At 40.4% G+C, this 19,376-nt stretch overlaps 1 protein-coding gene across 2 annotated transcripts in view; it reads left to right on the forward strand.

The window, feature by feature from the left end:
• Positions 1–19,376, forward strand: part of CORIN (corin, serine peptidase) — a 506,461-nt gene that overhangs the window by 395,414 nt on the left and 91,671 nt on the right. Inside the window, exons 12-17 of one of the 2 annotated variants that reach the window (XM_073645535.1) lie at positions 1,186–1,331; positions 3,493–3,600; positions 13,011–13,124; positions 13,218–13,328; positions 13,839–13,968; positions 17,454–17,582. In XM_073645535.1, coding sequence (XP_073501636.1) covers positions 1,186–1,331; positions 3,493–3,600; positions 13,011–13,124; positions 13,218–13,328; positions 13,839–13,968; positions 17,454–17,582 — 738 coding nt within the window. The remainder of the gene's footprint in view (positions 1–1,185; positions 1,332–3,492; positions 3,601–13,010; positions 13,125–13,217; positions 13,329–13,838; positions 13,969–17,453; positions 17,583–19,376) is intronic. The other variant, XM_073645536.1, reaches the window with a different exon arrangement.

A 19,376-nucleotide genomic window follows, 5' to 3' on the forward strand; every position in this document is an offset into this window, starting at 1 on the left:
AATGCCCTTTTCAAGGGGGAAACACCCTTATAACTTAATCCTTCTAATTAACATACGGCCACATACACTCTTTTGCTATTTGCCCCTTCCGAGAATCTACAAACGACCCCTATCTTGACCTCTATTGAAGCACCCTAGACATTAAACTTTAGATGATGAAAATGAACAATATAAACCCAAATGAATGAATGAATAAAATGTAAGAATCAATGATTTTTTTTCAGGCGCAGATTTATTTGCTCAAAAGTTGGGCTAAAGGTTTTTTGCTCAACCAAAGATCTTTCATTCATGAGCACTCTTTCACCAGAAAATATTCCAAGAAAGATCCTTTTTGTATCATTGAACATGTATCCCCAGGTTGAATGACTGTAAAGGCCCCCAAACACATCAGACTAAAATCGTGTGGACATGCCTAAATTAGCAAAATTAGCCGATAGACTAAAGTTGATAGAAAATGGTTCTGTTTTTTTTTTTGCTAACAGTTCCACTTTTTAAAATGAATCTGTCAGAAGGTTTTTGATATGTAATCTAACAGCAGCATAATGTAGGGACAGAGTGTAGTGATAATCTCCTGCTGCTAAAACATTGATTTTATTGAAATTGCAAAACACAGTCCAGTAAGTGATACATCACTGGAATCAAGATCATGGTGCTCTCAGATTATATAGCACAAACCTGCTGACAGAGTCCCTTTAAGTACTGCTCATGCTCATGCTCATTAAATGTGTTCATAAACATCTCTAGTAAAAACTGATTAGTTACAAATGGAACAAATGCTAGTAAACCTGCAGCCAGATAGTCCTCCATATCCATGAGCTCTTCATAACCTCACTCTGACCACTTATTGGAAGCTTTCTGCCTATGCACAGTGTACACAGAAAGCTGCCAATCAGCGGTGTGGACCGGGTTATACAGAGCTCAGCATTCAGAGCACTGGGAGATCTGCAGCAAATAAACCTGTGATTTTATCAAAACTACAGCAAGCAGCCCAGTAAGTGTTTCATAGCTGGAATTAGGATCTCTGCCTTTACATCATGCTGCACTCAGATGTGGTAGCAAAAACATGGTGAAAGATTCGCTTTAACCGTGATGACAGTTTCTTTTTAGATTTATATGTACACTTTCCTAACCTGCTGAAATCAGCAATTATTAAAGTACTGTATTTTATTGACTATCTGATTCTAGATCGCTCTGTGAACATTCAAAAGAGCGCTGTGAGTCTGTATTAGGAATTGTGGGGTTACAGTGGCCGGAAGACACTGACTGTAGTCAATTTCCTGATGAAAAATCAGATAACCAGACTTGCCTGCTGCCTGACCAGTATGTGGAAGGTGAGGAGTACTAGTTACAGTTTGCCAAAACTCTCATTGTTTCATCAGTAAACTGCACTTGTTGTGTTTAGACCCCTATGTATATTAGATAGTGATTGACCGAATGGTCATTCGACTAACATATGGTGGCATGTAAAAGTCTGTGCATCCCTGGTCAAAATTACTGTTATACTGTTACAGTAATTATGAAAAATGACAATATATATACATGTATATACAGTGCATTGTGAAAGTATTTGGCCCCCTTGAACTTTTCTACCTTTTGCCACATTTCTGGCTTCAAACATAAAGATATAAAATTCAAATTTTTTGGGGAAGAATCAACAACAAGTGGGACACAATCGTGAAGTGGAACGAAATTTATTGGATATTTTTAAAAAAATTAAAAGCTGAAAAGTGGGGCGTGCAATATTATTCGACCCCCCTTGAGTTAATACTTTGTAGTGGGACCTTTTGCTACGATTACAGCTGCAAGTCGCTTGGGGTATGTCTCTATCAGTTTAGCACATCGAGAGGCTGAAATTCTTGCCCATTCTTCCTTGCAAAACAGCTCGAGCTCATTGAGGTTGGATTAAGGCGTTTGTGAACAGCAGTTTTCAGCTCTTTCCACAGATTCTCGATTGGATTCAGGTCTGGACTTTGACTTGGCCATTCTAACACCTGGATACATTTATTTTTTGAACCATTCCATTGTAGATTTTGCTTTATGTTCTACATAGTGTTCCGGTGTTCTCTGTAAAAGAGCCGCTGCCAAACTCCTCTGGCATTGGCTTTTGTCTGGAGAATAAAGCATCAGCCTTTGAAATTCAATGAACCAGATCCTTCCCTCCCCTGACATTATGTGTTTGAGTGACTTTCATATAATATGTATGAAAGCTTTGGCTATTCTCAGTGAATTTATTAATGAGCTAGTAACTAGAGATTGAATAATTGATTCGCAGGACTTCGGTCAGTCGGCCAGGTCAGTACTCTGTGACCACTGAACCAGGAGGCAAGCAGATCTCCTTACTCCTGGCATTCCTGCTCCTCTTTTGATTAGCCAGGCTGGAGTGATATAGTCATTGCGGCTGACACACATAATGTCGTGCCAGCCCTGCTAATCAAAAGAGGAGTCGGGAGATTTGAAGGTCACCTGGTCCAACAGTCACAGATTACCGACATGCCCATTGGCCTGGAGTCTTGCAAATTGATTCTTGCATCTCTACTAGTAACATTACATTTTTCAGATACTGGATAGAAATTTTTAATTCTGTATTCTGAAATGGTCAGAGGATAAAAGTTGTGTATAAATAGTAGATAGGACCACATGGTGGCTCAGTGGTTAGCACTGTTGCTTTGCAGCATTGGGGTCCTGGGTGCAAATCCCACTAAGGACAAGATTTGCAAGGAGTTTGTATGTTCTCCCCGTGTTTGCGTGGGTTTCCTCCGGGTTTTCCAGTTTCCTCCCACACTCTAAAGACATACTGATAGGGAATTTTGGATTGTGAGCCCCAATGGGGACAGTACCGATAATGTCTGTAAAGCGCTATGGAATTAATGGCTTTCTATCTTGGTGGCATCTGCCAAACATCCAATAAGTAGAAGGTGGTCTATATTCTTCTTTGGCAGAAGAGTTTAGAGGAAAAATGTATTTGTTCATGATGGATTTCAACATGCCCCATCCTTTGCACTTATGCAGCTGCTACAGCCGAGCGTTCAGGTGTGTTTGAAATTAACATAAATTATAGTACAAATCTATGCTCAGCCAAAGCCCACTGGAGACATATGTTTGACCTTCTAGGTATGTCAAATGTAGCAGGAGGGTTCTGCAATTTTTGTTCTGTCAAAAAAAAAAGATATCTAATGGAAACCAGATGAATATCTAATGGAAACCAGTCAATGGGACGCTGCTGCCTCCATTTACATCCGTTTTGTAACGGATCCATACTCCACAATAATTCCACTTCTCTATTTTTAAAATTGAACAAAGAAATGGAGCTCAAAAATGCAGGTGTGAATAGAGACTAAAAATGTTATTTTATACTGTTTTCATGTATTATAAACACACTTTGTTATTTAATTAGCTAATTTTTAATTGTTTGTCTACCATTCATGGTAATATGAATGACCAACAAGTCTGAAATGAAAATTATCTGAAACGAATCTTCTGCTTTCGGTACAGAATGCTCACCTAGCCACTTTAAGTGCCTCTCTGGTCGATGTATCCTGTCTTCCAGAAGATGTGATGGAGAAGCAGACTGTGAAGATGACAGTGATGAAGTAAATTGTGGTAGGTTACTTATGCCCACAGTTGAATTAGCATCAGAAACGATTCGGTGACAGTTTTTTTCTGAGACAGTCCAACATGATCCTTCAAATTTTTTTTACATGAATATTAAAGGCGTTCTCTACTTATTTTTCAGCTACAATGGGAAGCTATCCCTATAAAAGAACCCATATTTATCTCTGGAATCCATCCTCAGCTCAAGTGCTACCAGTTTGTTTGCTGACACAAGAAAAGAAGTAACGACATCCCAACCACCAGTCACCTGACCCTGCAGCCAATCATTGAACTTAGCATTCAAGTCACTGGTGGTCATAATGTCATCACTTCCGATGCAGTGGAGATCATCCGAGCAGCAGAAACGAGGGTGGATTCCAGATGTAAGTATGATGGCTTTTTTTCTTCTTTTATCAGACAGCCCGTTAATATATTTTAATAAAAAGTGGAAACCCCCTTTAATTTCAGGTTAATAAAAGCATGTTAGATTGTATGATTACGGTAGGTTGTGAGACTGAGTCATACATTAATCTTGTGGAAACATGATGCTTGATTGATAAAGGCCCACATTAACATAAGAGAAACCCTTAGAAAATAACCTTTTTAAGGATCAATATTGACTTTTAGAATTGCTACTTCCTATAAGTGGCACTAGAGTTCTAGTTCTCTTCCTCTCTGAAGAGAGAGACAATTTGCATATTTTCCAGAGGAGCATTGCGGCTTAAAAGTCTCCTCCTAGAAACATTACACCTTGGATACCGGTCAGACTCACCCAGCCAAACCATATCTCACACTTTGCACTAATGAGGGGCAGTACCCCAAAACACAGTGTTTTCAATTTGAGATTTTGGTTTTGGCTATTATCCTAAGTAGAGATGAGCGGTGTTCGACTAGAACTGTTCGCCAATCTCAAATTCGAGCTGTTTTGGGCGGTGTTCGAGTCGTTCGACGAACGCGAACGATTTGCAAAAAATTCGGCTGTTCGAGGTTATGTTCGATAACTGTTCGTGCACCAAAAGTGTAACTGGATTTTTTCACATCATGCAGGGATTGTCTGCCACTCACTCTAATGCCACAGCCATGGTGGTTGTGGCATTACAGTGGTTGCCCAAATCGATGGGAACAGTGCTCACAGTGAGACATGAAAAGCCGGCAATTCAGCAGCGGCATACACCGGTACCCGACAATTTAGAACAGAAAGAATAGAGCTTCACACATAGATTAGATAGATAGAAACATGTCAGTCACATATATAAGAAGTACAGTGACAGTGTTGGTTACTGTACTTGTCATTTAGTGTTAAAGGATTTATTAAAAAAAAATAATAGTGTTTTCATGCACCGTCTCTTTAAAAAAGCCGGCCGGCAATTCAGCATCGGTACCCGACAATTTAGAACAGAAAGAATAGAGCATCACACATAGATTAGATAGATAGAAACATGTCAGACACTGTACTTGTCATTTAGTGTTAAAATAAAGGATTTATTAAAAAAAAAATTGGCGTGGGGTTCCCCGTAATTTTAGTCTCTAGCGGAGGCTAAGCTGACGGCTGGGGCAGATGTTTGAAGCCTGGGAAGGGGGTAATACCCACGGAGCTTCCCAGGCTACTAATATCAGCCCCCAGCTGAATACCTAGCCTTTACTAGCTATTAAAATGGGGGACCCCCAAAAAAATGACGTGGGGTCCCCCCTATTTTAGTAGCTAGCAAAGGCTAGGCAGACAGCTGGGGGCTGATATTAATAGCCCAGGAAGGGTGCCATGAATATTGGCCTCCTCCCAGGCTAGAAACACCAGCCGTCAGCCGCCCCAGAAATGGCGCATCCATAGGATGCGCCAATTCTGGCACTTAACCTCGCTCTTCCCACTGCCCTGTAGCGGTGGCAGTGGGATAATAGGGCTGGGGTTGATGTCAGCTTATAATGCCTGCTGACATCAAGCCCAGGTTAGTAATGCAGAGGCGTCTATAAGACACCCCCATTACTAACCCCATAGTCAAAGTTAAAAAAAACACAAACACCCAGAATAAAGTCCTTTAATTGAAATAAACACACAATTCTTTAATGTTCTAAATTAAACCATACTTACCGTCACCCATTCCAGCTGAAGCCAACGATCTCCTGCAATAAAAGTAAAATAATAAACCAACCTCATCCTTTCTGCTGCGATCCAGCCTGTTATGTCAATGTAGCAGAGGTGAAGCTGTCCTGGGAACCATGGAAAGGTAAGGATGAGGTTGGTTTATTATTTTACTTTTATTGCAGGAGATCATTGGCTTCAGTTGGAATGGGCGTGACGGTAAGTATGGTTTAATTTAGAACATTAAAGAATTGTGTGTTTATTTCAATTAAAGGACTTTATTCTGGGTGTTGTGTTTTTTTTTAAATACTTTACTAGAAATTCATGGCGGTCATGTCTAATATTGGCGTGACCCCATGAATTTTCGGGCTTAGGGCCAGCTGATAATACCAAGCTGGCCCTAACCCCTTTATTACTCAGTGAGCCACCGCACCAGGGCCCTGGATGAGTAGGGTACAGCACCAGAAGATGGCGCTTCTATGAACGCGCCATTTTCTGGGGTGGCTGCGGACTGCAATTTGCATCGGGGGGGGGGCTGAAAGCTTGGGCCTCCCTGCGCTGCGGATTCCAGTCCCCAGATGCTTAGTTGTACCTGGCTGGACACAAAAATAGGGCGAAGCCCCATGTCAATTTTTTTTTAAGTATTTCATGAAATTCATGAAATAATGAAAAAAAGGGCTTCCCTGTATTTTTGTTTCCAGCCAGGTACAAATAGGCATCTGGGGGTTGGAGGCAGCCCCTTCCTGCCTGCTGTACCTGGCTGGACACAAAAATATGGCGAAGGCAACGTCAAATTTTTGGTGAAAAATTCATTAAAATTTAAAAAAAAAAACACATTTAGGGACTGCATCTTTATTAACCCCTCCACTTGACGGGGTAATAAAGATGCAGTCCCTAAATTATTATTTTTTATTATTATTTTTTAATTAATTTTTCCCAAAAATTTTGACGTGGGCTTCGCCATATTTTTTTATGCCAGCCAGGTACAGCATCCAGGAAAGGACTGGCCCCAACCACCAGCTGCCTATTTGTACCTGGCCGGACACAACAATATAGGGAAGCCCTTTTTTTTATTATTTCATGAATTTCATGAAATAATTTAAAAAAAAATACTTGGGGCTTCACCCTATTTTTGTGTCCAGACAGGTACAACTAGGCAGCTGGGGGCTGGAATCCACAGCTCAGTGAGGCCCAAGCTTTCTGGGCCCCCCCCCGCTGCAAATTGCAGTCCGCAGCCACCCCAGAAAATGGCACGTTCATAGAAACGCCATCTTCTGGCGCTGTACCCAACTCATCCAGGACCCTGGTGCGGTGGCTCACTAAGTAATAAAGGGGTTAGGGCGAGCTTGGTATTATCAGCTGGCCCAAAGCCCGAAATTCATGGGGTCACACCATTATTAGAAATGACCACCATAAATTTCTAGTAAAGCATTTAAAAAAACACAACACCCAGAATAAAGTCCTTTAATTGAAATAAACACACAATTCTTTAATGTTCTAAATTAAACCATACTTACCGTCACGCCCATTCCAGCTGAAGCCAATGTCTTCTGCAATAAAAGTAAAATAATAAACCAACCTCATCCTTACCTTTCCATGGTTCCCAGGACAGCTTCACCTTTGCTACATTGACATGACAGGCTGGATCGCAGCAGAAAGCTGCCATCCAGCTTGCCATGCCGCAGACACTGAGAAGCGCAGGCAAGCTTACGCTCCTCAGTGTCTCACTGTGACGGCATCCAGATGAGCCGAGTTCATGTCCAATTAACTCAGCTCACCTCATGCACGTCACTGACAGCGTGGGAGAATTCTCCTGTGCTTGCAGTGAGCGCAGGAGGATTCTCTCAAGCTCACAGCATGCGCAGGAGAATTCTCCCACGCTGTCATTTTTTTAAATAAATCCTTTAACACTAAATGACAAGTACAGTAACCAACACTGTCACTATACTTATTATATATGTGACTGACATGTTTCTATATATCTAATCTATGTGTGATGCTCTATTCTTTCTGTTCTAAATTGTCGGGTACCGATGCTGAATTGCTGGCCGGCTTTTTTAAAGAGAGTGTCTTCTGAGCAGTTTTGGACACCTTTGAAGGTGTTCTCTATGTGTTTTTGTTTGCCTACCATTGGTTTTAACGGTGTTCGACGGTTTTCGACATTGTTCTAAGGTGTTCGACGAACAGTTCCACGAACATCCCGGTGTTCGACGAACTGAACCGAACCCGAACACTACGGGGGTGGCTCAACACTAATCCTAAGTCATGTGACAAAGCTCGTTAAAGGGTCAATATTGACTTTTAGGATTGCTACTTTCTATAGGTGGCACTAGAGTTCTAGTTCTCTTCCTCTCTGAAGAGACAATTTGCATATTTCCCAGGGGAGCATTGCGGCTTAAAAGTCTCCTCACCTTGACATGCTTAACATGTCAATCTCCGCAAGGAGAAACGTTACTCTGACGCAAGGTGTGGGACAGACTTAATACAACACAGAGGGAAAGGGAGCCCAGACACTAGGAAAGGGGGAAAGTGGAGACCTCCTAGTCTGGTCTAGTGTCACCCTGTCTCAAATACCGTCCCTATATTGGCTCTTCACCAATCACCACACCCATGCCTCGCCCTGACATTCCCTGGCATATGGCTAGGCTAGGGAAGGGAGGAGATAAGCACTAGTTGATCTCAACTAAACCCTATAGACAACAAGGGTAGACAAACAGGGGGGAAATGCTTAGCTTTAGACGACTCCAGACAAATGCGCATATGGCCTCAATCTCCAGAGAGGACAAAGTACTGCTCTTGCTAAAGCTTCACAAGTAGTAATGAATATCGCCGGCACCTCCTTTTCAGACACACCAGGTATTTATACACCCAGGCCAGGCAGCTAATTAGCCAGAGGGAGGTAGTCGCTTGGGCCTAGAGGCAGCCAGCCTCTAAGAAGATGTCTGTAATGCCAAACCTAGAGATCTCCTGCAACCCACTTCCGCGGCGATTGTCTGTCATCTCTGACACACCCGTGACTGTACCCCCCCTGTATGAGTGACCACTGAACACTCAGGACGAGTTTTTTCAGGAAAAGAGGTGTGAAATGAGCAAACCAATCTGGGAGCGTTCACCTCTGACGCTGAAACCCACATCTTTTCCTCTGGACCATAGCCTTTCCAGTAAATCAAGTATTGTAGAGAACGACGGAGACGAGAATCTACAATCCTCGAAATGCTCTCCTGCTCTATAGAATGCTTACTGCAGATAACGCATCATGTTGAACCTGTCAAGTTCCCTTTAATATAAAAGTGAGGGCAAAAATAATTAAATCATTCAGTGTCAAGGAGCTCTACATCTCCCCATTATTATAGTGATACTTCTGAAATGTTGCAGTACATTGATTTTCAATGCCTTAAAGAGAACCTTTACCAGATTTTTGCTGCCCCATCTGAAAGCATAAATTTGTAACAGAAACCCTGATTGTAACGCTGGGTCATTTATTTTATTATTGATTTTATTCACTTATATAGCGCCATTAATTTCAACAGAGCTTTAGACATCATCATCACTGTCCCCATTGGGGCTCACACTCTACATTCTCTATCAATATGTGTTTGGAGTGTGGGAGGAAACTGGGGGACCCGGAGGAAACCCACGCAAACCCGGGGAGAACATACAAACTCCTTGCAGATGTTGTCTTTGGTAGGATTTAAACCCAGGACATCAGTATTGTTAAACTAGAATGCATTGCTAACCACTGGGTCACCATGCTGCCCATTTGATGGCTTCTTGCTGTAGTTTTGAGAAAATCACCATTTTATCAGCTGCTGGTCTTCTAGTCTTCTCAATAATGAGCTCCTGCTATGTAGTCCTCCATATTTGTGAGCTGCAGATTTTCCTGCCTCACTATTAATTGATAGATTTCAGTGTAAGAAGAAAGCTGTCAATCATTGTTGTAGGTTGGGATAGACAGAGCTCATCATTGAGAGGACTAGCAGATCTGCAGCAGGTAAGACAGTGATTTTATAAAAAAAAAAAAAGAAGCCTAATAAGTGATACATCGCAGGAATGAGGGTCTCGGTCTCATTTTATACTGATTGGGAAACATAAACCTGTTGACAGATTTGCTAATTTCCATGTATATAATATGTGCACATATAGATATACTGTATAAATATGTATTTTTTTTAAATACAATATATATTTTCTTAAAACATACGTGTCTAACTATAGTGCTTTTCCAGCATAGATAACAGGAAGATAGAATGCTGTTATTATTTGCAGAACTTAGTATATAGCTTGCTCTCTGGAAGATAATCAAATTTATTGTGAAAGCCTTGTTCCTGCTTCCCCTTTCAATCAATTTTTATCAATTTCTATAAATATGGAAGAGGACAGAGGCTGGAAATTTTCCAGTGTCACTGTGACATTACTTTGACCGTGGCAATATGTTCTGCAGAAATGTTTGCTGCTCACAGCTCAAGGTCTCATTCTAATTCCATGTATGCAAGACATTGGAATCGCTTCTATCCCATATAAGCTGTGGAGATACCGGCCTCGCCTCTGTTACCATAAAAGGGTCTCGATAGTTTTCTGTCAAACTCTATTGCATTTAATGTAATATTTGGAAGTTGCAAGCCGGTAATATAAAAAGACAGTTCTGCCTGGATAATGTAGCAAAGCACAAAAACTGTTATTAAATTTGCTGCCATTTTCTGAGGCTCCACTAGAACTTCTGGTGACAAAATGACCTCTTCCTATTTCTGTCAGTTGCAGTGTTTTCATGGGAAAAAACGCACCATCTGATTATTATTTAAAGAGGTTATCTAACTGTAAATTATTATTTTTTTTTATTTTAAGTCCCAGCGTGGTGACTAGACGAATGCGTCATCTGATTGGTGTGACGTGTTCTTCTAGTTACCCAACTGGAACTTCTAAATGAGGCAGACACCACATCTGGAGCTGCTGGAGACCACCAGAGCGGCCTGTTGGAGGGGCTATAAGGTGAGTATTCTTTTCTTTATCACTTGTAATCAACCCATGGCTAAAAAAAAAATATTTTACTGTTGGACAACCTGTAGATAGAGGGGAATAAGCTGAGTTCAGATTCATTAAATGTTCTAAATTTTGATTCTGTGTCTTAAATCTTACTAGTAATTATGATAACAAACACTGCACTTCCGGGTATACTTCGGTGCACAAGTAGGATCCCGATCCTTTAAACAGTGTAAGGAAGACTTGGCACTCGCTTCTTCAAACAGACTGAATTATTTTATTGTTCATAGAAATTCCAGATTTAATAAAGACGTTTCGGTCAGTAAGACCTTCATCAGTCATCTGGGAGTTGATTACACTGCAGCAGGCAGCGTTAAAAAGGTGTCTGCGGAATCCACCACCAATTGTCTGAGTGGTAGATACCGCAGACTCCTTTTTAGCGCTGCCTGCTGCAGTGTAATCAACTCCCAGATGACTGATGAAGGTCTTACTGACCGAAACGTCTTAATTAAATCTGGAATTTCTATGAACAATAAAATAATTCAGTCTGTTTGAAGAAGCGAGTGCCAAGTCTTTCTTAAATCTTACTAAGACTGACAGAGAAAGCCAGTGAGACAATTACTTTCCATTGTTCATGCAATACATATTATTATTTTTTACAGAAATAGTGTATGGAAGACATCATATCAGGTAGTCTCCACCCACTAGCTCAGAGAGAAGTGAGAGTTACAGAAAGAGCTGACAGTGGGGAATATGGAAGACATCACATCAGCTAGTCTCTACCCATTAGCTCAGGGAGAAGTGAGAGTTAGAGAAAGAGCTGGCAGTGGGGAATATGGAAGACATCATAGTCTCCACCCACTAACTCAGAGAGAAGCCAAAAGTGGTGAAACATATGAAAAATGCAACTCATAATGGCCAGAAATAGTGTTATTCCTCATGTACATACACATTGCAGCTTATTCTGAGATGTTATGGAAAAGTATAGTTTTCTTGGCAAAGTGCTAAATTTATAGAAACCTCAGTTTGGGGCTATACTTTATAGATGTTATTAATAGCATCTATAATATATAGTCCCAGACTGAGGTTTCTATAAATGTAGCACTGAGCCAAAAAACAATATACAATTGTAAACATAGTGTTAAAAAGGACCTATCCCTAACATACACCTAGAAAATGTCAAACCCAGCTTTCTCCTGTGAGACATGTAATGACATACAGCCCTGTTCTCCCTCATGATATAACTGTTGGTATCTACTGTGTAGAGAAAAGCAGAGCTAAGTATCATTACCTCTTGTAGCTTTCATCTCAAAGCAACAAGTGCTGGGTGGAGTTGTAAAAGAACAGCATTGACAGCCCTGTGAGATGAACGCTGCAAGACATGTTTGTAATGGCACACAGCCCTGCTCTGCTTACCTCCCCTCACACTGACAGTGCTCTGAGATGAAACCTGCAAGAGATGCTTGTAATGACATACAGCTTCACTCTACTGTACTACCCCTCCCCCTACACTGACAGCGCTGTGGATGCAGAGCTGCAGAGGTGTTTGTAATGACACACAGGTCTGCTCTACTCCCCTCTCCTGCTTATAATCACAGTACATGCCTGCAGTCAAATTACAGCGGTGAGAAGGACCGTGCGTTATCACATGTCTCACAAGAGAAAGCCTATTCTATGCCTCTCTGAGAGTGTGTTCTTTTTTTACCTTGCATGCCACCTCTAGCTTATGAGTGGTCAACTTAATACATAGGAAAAATTACACCGCCCCACCCTCCGAAAAATAAATAAATAAATAAATAAATCTTTGGAAATGCCCCTTTGGTCTTAGCATATATTAGAATATAAACTTTGCTAGCTATTATCTCCACAACGGAGAGAAGAAATGATAAAATACAATTAGATTTCATTCATCTCTGTAGCTACTATTCTATGATGTGGACAGTTCAACACGCTCAAACTGATGAAAGTAGAGTAGTAAAAAATATGATGTATGTCCTTCTCTGTATTGAATAGTCTATATCCATCCCACTGTTGGGTCCATCTTAAAAATAAAAATCACGGCCACCTCTTTTTTTTCCATCGACTCTGGCCAAAAATAAATTATTTGAATGCATTCTCCATTAATTCACCATTGGTTGGCAACTGTGTTAGAAATGCTTTTAAATCTCTTAACACATTCCATAGAAGTTCAAGCAATGATCACCAAGAGGGAAACTTGCAATTTAAGATGGGGGTGCAGACATGTTTGATGTTGGCCCCTATCAAATGCCAATGATACAGAATAGCTCTGAGATATATATTACAAAATATTTACTGAAGTGATACTGATAGTTTTCTTACAGTTTTACATCTTTGTTTTCTGAAGACTGCACAGAGAGAGGACTTTGGGAATGTCCCAGGAACAAAATGTGCATCAAACATTCCATGATCTGTGATGGTTTTCCAGATTGCCCTGATGAGCTGGAGGAGAAGAATTGTTGTAAGTTTTGGATAGATTTATGCGCATCCTAAACTTGTCACCATTTACACCACTTTTATGTATGTCATTCCTCATTTTCTGTTACTCTTGCAGCATCCTGCACACAAGATGAACTTGAATGTGCTAATCATGAGTGCGTCTCAAGGGATATGTGGTGTGATGGGCAATCAGGTTGCGCAGACAGATCCGATGAATGGGATTGTGGTAAGTAGGATTTAGATTGGATAGTTTTCTACTAAAGTATTTTCACTCTATTTAAACTTATTTAAATTCTTTTTTAAGATGTTACCAATATTAATACCGTGACTGTATTATTTACTATGAGTAATATTTCTGTAGTAACAGAGACAGATTACAGGAAGTGGGCGGCGGCTCTTCGTCTCTCTGCTCCTGCTTTCCTGTCTGTCAGACTCAGTTCAGGGCAGGCAAGCTATTGACTTGGGAGTTCCAGCACCTTTAGTGCTGGCAGAATGCTGATGAAAATCAACTGCTCACCAAAAAGGAGTGGATGGCAAGTTACAGAGAATGAGAATCGGTATAGCTCCTGGACATAGTAAACTGGTTTTAACTATCAGTTTTAACTTGTTTTGGGGATGAGGGCAGCAAGATTTTTCATTTTTCTTAGGTGTTGTGTGAAATAACTAAAGCACTTTAAGCACTAAAGATTTTTCATTTTTCAATGTTTGACTTTTACATTTTTAATTAACATTTCAGTTTCTGCCTCAACAAATGTGAGCTCATTGACATCCCTGGTAATACACAGAGCAGCATCCGACTATCAAGTTTGTGCTGATGAATGGGAAGAAGAATTATCTCAATGGGTCTGCAGGCAGATGGGTTTAGGGTAAGGTCAGTAGTTTGTAGTAATAACTACTATGGGTCATGGAGGAAGTTAATGATTTTTGATCATTAAAATTCATCTACTTCATTGACTTGTGTAACATTTATTATAAGAGTTAAAAACAACTGCAGCCATGATATAAAATATCCCCCTTCAGAATATTCATATCAAAATCTAATTTGGTAGCCATACACATTGGACATGGGTGAATGTGATGGAGCAGAGCATGGGCTTAACTTAAAGGGAATCTTATAGCAGATTGTTCTATGTTATCTGAGAGCAGCATGATGTAGGGGCAGAAACTCCAATTTCAGTGATGTATCGTTTACTTTAATAGCTTGCTGCAATTTTTATAAAATCACTGTTTTATCTGCTGCAGTTCTCTGAATGCTGAGCTCTGTATAACAACCGCCTAAACCACTGATTAGTGACTTTCTGTGTACACAGAGCAGGAGGACTACATGGCACGAGACAACTAGTCCTCTAGTGAAAATCTCCTGCTGATAAAACACTGATTTTATTGAAACAACACCAACCTGCCCAGTAAGTGACACATTACTGGAATCAGGGTCCCTACCCTTACATTATGCTGCTTTCAGATTAAATAGTAAAAACCTGCTGACTGATTTCCTTTAAATCTTGTGGGCCCCAGCACAAAATATCTAACGCCCTCAACACAGGTCTTTAATAGAATGTCTTCTTACAAGAGCCACATACACATTTTGTCCTCACAGGGAGGGTAAAATAAGGCTTTAGAGTTTTATTTAGATCTAGCTGAAAATAACATTATTTCGGGTTGTCTGGTTCTGATCAGTCCATAAATTAGCCAGGCCCTTACCTTGACATGGCAAAATATCGATTTTCCAAATGACAGCCAGAGGAGAAGAGGTCTGATGCAATACCAAGTGCCTCCAATTTTATTTGCGAACAATGTCCTATGAGCAATGGTTAGCGTATTTGGGAATGTTTAACGTGCAAAAGAGAAGACTGAGAGGAGACTGAATAGCTGTCTACAAATATCTCAAGGGCTGTCACACTGTAGAGGGATCAGCTTTATTCTCATATGCACAAAGAAAGACTAGAAATAACGGAATGAAACTGAACGGGAGAAGATACTGATTAGATATTAGAAAAAACTTTTTGACAGTGAAGGTGATCAATGAGTGGACCAGGCGGCCACGAGACGTGGTGAGTTCTCTTCTCTATCAATGGAAGTCTTCACACAGAGGCTGGACAGACATCTGTCTGAGATGGTTTAGTGACTCCTGCATTGAGCAGGGGGTTGGACATGATGACCCTTGAGGTCCCCTCCAACTCTAACATTCCAGGGTTCTATTTAGTGATTATGGAAGTAAAAAGTCACAGGTGAACTTGACCCATCACAATTTACTGATGTGATTTAGAGCGACCAGAGCCTTTTTATTAGGAATGTAAGTATTTTACAGTTATTAGGTAAATTACAGAGGCAAAAGTAACAAAAGAATTAAATGTCCAGACAGGCCCTCCACTATGCATAGGCATTCGAAAATGGAATGGATTTACTCGAAACTCCCATTCCAATAAATGGCATTGAAGAAACATTGCATTAGGTAAAACCCAATGATATTGTGCTTGGGTAGGTGATACCATGACATAATCTTCCATGAAGATAGGTGATAAAGGGATTATCTGATCACCTTCTTTTTTCCACCATTGCTACCATTTTTCATTCAAACCTAGAGACACAAGATTCAAGTGGGAGTCTTCTGCACAGTAGACATGGCATCTGGCAACTAATCATTCTTTCTTGTCAAACAGTATTGAGCATCCACCATGCAGATACTGGCAAAAGCCGAGTGTGATAATCGTTAATAAGCCTGGCAGGGATTATATATAACTACAGAATCCAATGTGAAATCTGGGCGCTGGGAGGCAGGCAGCACTGCCAGTTGCACTTAAAACATCCTCATATGCCAGCCATATCCGGAATTAGTGCCAAGATATTTCTGCTTCAAGGTACTGTGGTGTCATCCAAGTTGTGATATCCTTAACTAACAAGGAATTACATGTGAAGATCCATTATGTTATTGAGATACTGCACAAATGGAACACTCTGCAGAGAAACTCACATTAGGTTTGTTAGTCTTCCATAAAGGAGAAAGCTGTGTGTCACATCTATTCAGCTGATAATGGTTCTCAATGTTGTAGTAGAAGTTTACAGACACCAGTGAAACATTAAAGGGAATCTGTCACCAGGTTTTTGCCACTTAATATAAGAGCAGCATAATGCAGAGACAGACTCTGATTCCAGCGATGTGCCACTTACTTGACTTCTTGCTGTATGTAGTTATAATAAAATCACTGTTTTATCAGGAGATTTTCTCTAGAGCACTAGTAAACCTGAGCTCTATATAACAAGACTGACACCATTGTCCATGAGGAATGGGTTAAATGGAATCCATAGCAGTTTTTTTGCTATGTAATCAGAGAGCAGCTTAATGTAGGGGCTGAGAGCCTGATTACAGTGATATGTTATTTACTAGGCTGTGTTTTGCTGATTCAATAAAATCAGTGTTTTATCAGCAGGGTATTACCAACTACAGGACTAGGTGTCTTGTGCCACCTAGTCAACTGCTCTGTGTAACCCTGCCCCCACCTCTAATTGCCAGTTTTTTGTGTACACTATGACAGCGAGAAAACTGCCAATCAGTGGTGTTATTAGAGCTCAGCATTCATAGCACTGCTAGATCTGCAGCAGCTAAAACTGTGATTTTATAAAAACTACATCAAGCAACCCAGTAAGTGACACATTGCTGGAATCAGAGTCTCTGTCCCTACATAATCCTGATCTCGTATGGGATAGCAACAATCTGGTGACAGATTTGCTTGAAATTCGTCTGTGGCCTTCCTAGGATTCATTATAGACTCTCTGCCACTATTTGTATTATATAATGGTATCACTGATGAGAGAATGGTCAGGCCATGCATTCCCATTGCTGTACATTGTACAGTACTATGAAACTAGGTATTAATACTATCATTAAGATGTTACATAATAATTTTCTATACATATCATAAATTGTTATTCTAACAAGGCCAAGTTACAGGTTTTTGGAATACACTAAAAAGATTCTTCCTAGATATTTCTTAAAGGGGTATCATGACCCCAGCAGTTAAATGTTATTTTTTTTTGTAGCATGAAAAGCCTTATAATTGTCCAATATACTTTCTATATCAAGTCTTAATGGTTTTCAAGGTGGAGCTTTTACTTTGCACTAGGAGGATTAACATCCATCTATGCCGTGTGCTAGGATCAGAACAAGATGCAGCTCTGCACCTGGTGTGATCATCGCATGTTCAGCACAGATTTTTATCAAGTGGAAAGGATACAATGAATATTTTTACTAATTGACAGGAAGCAGAGATCTTGAAAACTCACCCATCTATTTCTTAATAATCAGCTAGTTATTGCTGTACATGTAAATAGACTACTTTTCAATTCCCTTTAGAGGGCCTTCTATGACTGTGGTCACACCTATCATCACCTCGCCACTTTCAGAACATAACAAATTGTTGCATTTGAAGCCAGAGTGGAAGATGTACAATGGATCTGCGTTCCATGAACTACTGTTACCAGGGTAAGAAATGAAGAATCTTATACATTGTGTTAATTCTTGGTTGCACTTATTCCCCCTATCTATAACTATACCTGGTGCCTAGGAAGAAAACTGAAATAAATGGGTTAACCTGCGCTGCCGTCGAAGGATGATGAGAAGTCAGAAATCTTAGTAATGCAGTTTATTTGTTAACGAGTTTTGAAGTGTTACAATTTCTTCATCAGGACAAACATGATGAAGTTTTAACACTTTGAAACGCGTTGACAAATAAACTGCATTACTAAGATTTCTGTCTACTCATCATCTTTCAACGGCAACTCAAGTTAACCCAATTATTTCCGATTTCTTCCTTGAACTTTCTTAGTGGATCTGTAGCAGCCTAAGTCTGTTCAATGGTTGTGTGAACACAACCCGACCACATGAGCATTGTGTATCTACTATGTGCCCAGTTGTCAGGATCCAAAGCCGTGGCCCATTTAGCAGAAGGCTTAGTGCCCTGTCTCCAGGTTCTCACCCTCCTACTTGGTCTTCTCCCCTCAAATCTAACTCAAGTTCAGTATCTGTTTATCTCTGTATTCTATATGCAAGATCGTTTTACCCCACAGCCTGTAGGTAGAAGTACTGGAGAGACAAGGTAATGGCAGCTTCAGCCTCCTACACCAGGCCCTTCTCCGGGGGTTACTGCCTCTGTAGATCTGGCAGCAGCAACTCTGTCTGCACAAAATAGCAGCAGGAACAGAAGTGGTGCCATCTTCAAATAGTCAGCTATAAGCATTGGGGGGGGAAAGGAGAATTCTCTACTCGTGACTGGTGGGGTAGGCAAAGTGGAAATAGCGTCCTAAACCATTATTAGTCATGGGAACCCCATAAGCTGCATCCACAATCATAGACTGTAAGCTTGCGAGCAGGGCCCTCACTCCTTATGATATCTGAGTTATGCTTATTCTGTAACGTCTTTATTGACTGTACAAGTGCGCCCTAAAATTGTAAAGTACTGTGAAATATGATGGCGCTATAAAAATTATTATTATTATTATTATCCACCGGAAAATTGCTGATTAACTGTCAGCCTCCTATAGCAACAGTTGAGATCAAAGGGATCCCCTATCTTAGTCGTTTATATATGTACAGTACAGACCAAAAGTTTGGACACACCATCTCATTTAAAGATTTTTCTGTATTTTCATGACTATGAAAATTGTACATTCACACTGAAGGCATCAGAACTATGAATTAACACATGTGGAATTATATACTTAACAAAAAAGTGTGAAACAACTGAAAATATGTCTTATATTCTAGTCTCTTCAAAGTAGCCACCTTTTGCTTTGATGACTGCTTTGCACACTCTTGGCATTCTTTTGATGAGCTTCAAGAGGTAGTCACCGGAAATGGTTTTCACTTCACAGGTGTGCCCTGTCAGGTTTAATAAGTGGGATTTCTTGCCTTATTAATGGGGTTGGGACCATCAGTTGTGCTGTGCAGAAGTCTGGTGGATACACAGCTGATAGTCCTACTGAATAGACTGTTAGAATTTGTTTTATGGCAAGAAAAAAGCAGCTAAGTAAATAAAAACGAGTTGACATCATTACTTTAAGAAATGAAGGTCAGTCAGTGCGAAAAATTGGGAAAACTTTGAAAGTGTCCCCAAGTGCAGTTGCAAAAACCATCAAGCGCTACAAAGAAACTGGAAAAAAAGACCAAGAGTCACCTCTGCTTCTGAGGATAAATTTATCTGAGTCACCAGCCTCAGAAATCGCAGGTTAACAGCAGCTCAGATTAGAGACCAGGTCAATGCCACACAGAGTTCTAGCA

The sequence above is a fragment of the Phyllobates terribilis genome, unplaced genomic scaffold (genome assembly GCF_046119375.1).
Source record: "Phyllobates terribilis strain yellow unplaced genomic scaffold, ASM4611937v1 Scaffold_1__5_contigs__length_1240528914, whole genome shotgun sequence".
Taxonomy (NCBI): Eukaryota; Metazoa; Chordata; class Amphibia; order Anura; family Dendrobatidae; genus Phyllobates; species Phyllobates terribilis.